The 5,101-nt window shown below is 39.8% G+C and overlaps 1 protein-coding gene across 1 annotated transcript; it reads right to left on the bottom strand.

The window, feature by feature from the left end:
* Positions 1-1,292: 1,292 nt before the first annotated feature.
* Positions 1,293-2,890, bottom strand: LOC132303814 (zeatin O-glucosyltransferase-like). The gene has a single exon (XM_059801245.1). The coding sequence runs from the start codon at positions 2,850-2,852 to the stop codon at positions 1,434-1,436; it is 1,419 nt and encodes a 472-aa protein (XP_059657228.1). The 5' UTR covers positions 2,853-2,890; the 3' UTR covers positions 1,293-1,433.
* Between the last annotated feature and the right edge of the window lie 2,211 nt (positions 2,891-5,101).

Below are 5,101 nucleotides of genomic sequence, written 5' to 3'. Positions count from 1 at the left end.
TGCTAATTTTTCGTTTCTTCTTCACTGAGGTCCAAGTTGCCGACCCTCTCCTAATCATCCTCAACTTCCTCATCTTCCCCTCCCTTTTTCCGTTAAACCAGATGCCCTTTCTCTTTCCTTTCTCTCTTTCTCTTTCTAACAGATCGACGTCAAACCCATTTTTCCGGCGAACATTCTACGACCACTAGTGAACCCATCTTCTCCATCGAAACTATCTTTATCTCTCTAGTAAACTCTCTCTCTAAAAACCAATACCTAAAACACAGACCCATTTTCATTGTCAGAAAAAAAATACAACAACCTATTTAATTTCTTAAACCCTTGATGAAATTGGGGTTGATCGATCTCCATCTACAAATCCAAAAAGCTCAATCCATCATCCTCCATGGCCACCACTTCCATCTCACCTCGGATTCAGATGCCCATTACCTACTCACCAAACCAACAAAAAACAAACCCATTGAGGCAAGTATATATATACATATATACATACATATGTATATCAATATTGAGATTTGTTGTGTATGTATATTATTATGTAGATAGAGAGTGAGTAAAGAGAGAGGGGTTTTGGTAATATTGCCGATGGGTCTTTTGGGTTCTGATATGGTTTTCAAGGTCATATTCATGATACAGAGAAAACATTAATGGTGGTGGCGGTTTGCCGATAGGGTAGGTGGTGGTGAATGACTCGACGGGTTGTCGCTTGGTAATGGTGGCTATGGCCGATGGGTGTAACCGGTGAGACTGGACAGGTATTGGGCAGTCGTCGGTGTTTGTAGGAGAAACGACTGTTGTGTAGCTGCAGCCCATATGGGCCAGAAGGGCCAGACCATACCAGTGCTGGGTCAAGGCCGGCCGGAAAAGAGCATCGGATGTCCTCTCCTTCTGTACTTGGAGTTACGTTGGAGAGATAGAGAGAAGGAAGGGGAGGGTGCTGCCGGAGCAAGTGGAGGCGAGGACGGTGGGATCCCCTCTAGGATCCGGCAGCTGCAGATGAAAGGGATGAGGAAGTTGTGCTTGTTGATGTGGTTATTGTTATCGTAGTCGATTCGAGTTGCCGAAATTTCTTGAAGACGAAGAGATCAATGAACGAGGAACGGGTCAAACCCGAATAGTTGGTCAATACCTAACTTAATTCTAAGTTTGCTTTTGACCACTTGTCTTAAATTGATTGGGCCACGTCACCAGAATTGGACACAAGCATTGTCCCTTTTTAATAGCCTTTGTTCCCCCCCTTCCCCTTTTCCTTTCGATATTATGTTTTAATATATTAAAAATATTGTGTTTGTATTGTGAATTTACATGATGGAACACGAACAGAAAAGAAAATCTTGGATGACTTTATTAACACTTGAACTGTGGACTACACCAACATCAACTAAGTTTTAGGTGCAATCCAAAATTTCTACACATATTAACAAACCTATCTATCATCTGGTGATATGCGCAACAAAAGAATCCAACTCCATGCGTGACACACCGCCTTCCTGCACCGACCGCTTGACAGCGCCACTCATTTCCACCACTCTCTTCCTCAAGTCATCTCCTTCCTTTGACACCATCAAACTTTTCACAGCTGTTTCAACCATTGATGAGCTTACCAACTCATCACGACGTGCCCAATCCTTGACCACTAGGCCAACCTTGAGCAACTTTGTTATGAGCATAGTGTTCCTCGGCTGGTCTGAATGCACAGGCCATGCCGCAATTGGCACTCCCATACTAATGCTCTCCATGCATGAATTCCAACCACAGTGACTCATGAATCCTCCTGTTGATTTGTGTCCGAGAATTTGCAATTGAGGTGCCCAATCTCTCACCACCATTCCCTTTCCTTCCACTCTTTCTTCAAACCCTTTTGGCAGTTGTGCTCTTCTTGTTTCTCCCACAAACACATCTCCTTTATCTGCATCTCTCAATACCCAAATGAACTTCTGCTCACTTCGTTCCAGTCCAAGCGCGAGCTCTTTGATTTGTTCATCTCTCAATGAAGTTGACGTCCCAAAGGACACAAATATCACTGAGTTTGGGGCCTGTTTGTCCAGCCATTCCAAGCATTTGTGGCGTTGAGTTTCATCAGATACTTCCACCGGATTGAATGGTCCAATAGCCCATTGCTTTACGCTTTTGGCTGTAATCTCTTCTCTTGCAAGAAAATCAAGAAAAACACCTTCTATTGCCTTACACGTGTTGAATAGATAACCAGAACTAAAGTTTAAGTAATTAGTTTGCGTGTCAATAAGTTCTATGAACTCTGGAGTGAAACATCCTTCCAAGGAAGGAAGGTCTTCGACTATTTTGGCATCAAGTGGGAAGGGTTTTCCCAATATTTCCCACAAGTAGAAGAAAGTAGCGAAAGCCGAAACACTATGGAACATGTAGGACTCAGCGTTTGGGATACAAGTGACATCCTGAACAACAGAAGACATCATGGAGTCATGAATAATGATAACTCGTTTTGCAGTGGATGAGAGTGCGCGAAAAATGGCGGCAGTGGGTTGGCGAAGCTGTGTTAAGGCTTCAAATAATGGTTGGAGATGGGAGGGAAATTGAATGGAGGCATCGGGGTTGGGAGGAGGAGATATAAAAGCAGGGGTTGACAACTCATGGAAATGGATGTTGGGGATGTCGAGAGGGTTCCAACCATGGACGCGAAGCTTGGCTTGGCGGATGTGGGTGGAGGTGCAGACATAGTGGACTGGTATGTCATAGGAGGAGATGAGTCGGGAGAGTTGGAGGAGCTGGTTGAGATGGCCCTGTGCTGGAAGAGGGACCATTACTACAACAACTTCGGTTTGTTTTAGACCATTTTGGTCATGATTTTTATGATGGTAGTGGTGGTCAGCCATGGAAAGATCAGTTCTTTCTTTCTAAGACTAAGACAATGTTCTTGGGAATTATGGCAATAACACACACACACATATATATATCTAAGCTCTAGCTTGTTTCAAATTCAGAGATTAATCATACTTTGTTATGATAAGCTTTATTATTGAACCAGACAAAAGGTAATTTTTTAAAGAGTCGTGCTAGGGACATTAGGATATATATAATATATATTGAATTTAGGACTTTTGTGGGTGGTGATGATCTCAATTTCAATGTATAGCTTTTTGTTATCTACTCAACATCATTGTTATGGAAAATAAAAAAACACTTCAATGAACGTTTAGTTGCCTGGATTATATTTGGCAAAATATTAAATTATGTAATGAAACTGTTGGAAACGGGGCATTAAAAACATAAACTTTGGATGAGATTTGAAATAGATTCCGCTACTAATTTTTTACGAATCTCTAGACAAGCACGTTTCTCTCCGCAAGGAGATGAACGTGGTATATTTACTTTCTGAAATCCGTTTCTGGATGAATGAGAAATTAGCTCCAAAGTGTAGTGTTTTGATAAGCCTAAATAGGTATGCAAAATGTGGGAAGTGTTTGTCCCACATGGAAAAAATGTTGAAACAAATTGAAATTTAAATAAGCTGAGTTTAGGATTTGGGCTTGGGTTTGGGCCTAATTGTAAAGTCCAGATTATTCTTTTTTGGAATTTTAGATTGGGCCTAATTTTGGGCTGGGCTTATTTAAATGGGTTTTACAAATGAGTAGGTTTTTTTGGGTGGTTGGTTTTTTGAATTAAAAAAACTACTTTTTAGTTTTTCTAAAAGGTTACACCTTTTAAATTAAAAAAACCATATTTTAGTTTTTCTAAAGGGTTACACCTTTTAAATTAAAAAACCACTTTTTAGTTTTTTCAAAAGGTTACACCTTTTTTCGAACCATCATGACCCATGGTTGCACCCATTCGAAAAGACACATTGCAACCTATTGGAATGGATGTGTCTATTGGTGAACAGACACCATGTGAACCATTGCAACCTATTGGAATGGATGTGTCTAGTGGTGAATAGACACCATGTGAACCATTGTAACCTATTGTAATGGTTGTGTCCAATGATCAAGAGACGCACCCAATCAGAAAAGGCATTTCTGTTTCTATAAATACCCCCCTTTGGATCATTTGCAAATTATTCATTTTCATTTTCTTCTATCTCCCTCTCTAGACTAGAACCCAACCCAAGTGGGTTCAAACCTTAGGTTAAGTGGTTCGAGCCACTTCGATCCTAATCCAATTTCATCGAGCTATATTAAGATTGGTCCGAACCATCTGGTTCGGATTACACCCAATTCAGCATTTATATAGTATATAGATGCATTTTTGAGTCAGAGAGAGTATTACACGGAGAGGTTCGCCGTATCCACGAGTTTGTAGTGCTGCTACTGGTGGATGTAGACCGTTGTATCCTGGGAGATAGACGCCACTGAGTCCGTTAGCACCATAGCGGGGCGAATCTGTCTTAAGGACATAGTATCCAATACTAGCCTCGGTCCAGGTTCATTCCTTGCATATTATTATTATTTTATTGCTTTATTTTGTATATTTAATTAAATATAGAGTTGCATATTTAATTAATGATTTATTAGCATATTGTTAATTATCTCATGACATATTAGTATAAAGGTTGTTATATCTTAAAAGTCACATTAAGCATATATTTTACCAACAGGAACTTGTGTCAAAAAGAGTTGGCAAATTGGTAGCAATCAACTTCAAAATATGAGTCAAAGATGGAGGCATGGTTAGTCACATCGTTCCATTCGTAACATTTTTTTAAGTGTCTAATTTTATTACACATCTTTATGAATCGGCTGGTTCGACCAATTTATACTGATATTCACTCAAATCCATTATACCACGACTGTGAACCATGGTTACAGGATTGTGCAATGAATAACAAATGTATATCACACATGGTTAAATAACAAGTCATTCCAAACATTCCCTAAGGTTTGTATTGCTTTAATTGTTGAGATGCCTAAAAGGAATCTCAGCCGTCCACATATCTTATTGTGAAATGTTTGCTGGGTGATGACATTTCAATTCTCATCAGGTTATTCACGTCTTTTTCGAAGTGAAACTAACCTCCCCACGTAAATAACAAGACGAGTAAGGCGTCAGTGAGACCCACATCCGCTTTTCACTGGTATGATGGTTTCTACAATTATTTATTTATTTATTTTATTTTTATAAAAAAAAA

The sequence above is a fragment of the Cornus florida genome, unplaced genomic scaffold (assembly GCF_030987335.1).
Source record: "Cornus florida cultivar Cherokee Brave unplaced genomic scaffold, ASM3098733v1 CherokeeBrave_3.0.0_Hap2_Chr04, whole genome shotgun sequence".
NCBI classification, from domain to species: Eukaryota; Viridiplantae; Streptophyta; class Magnoliopsida; order Cornales; family Cornaceae; genus Cornus; species Cornus florida.
This window is presented reverse-complemented; position numbering and strand designations above follow the sequence as displayed.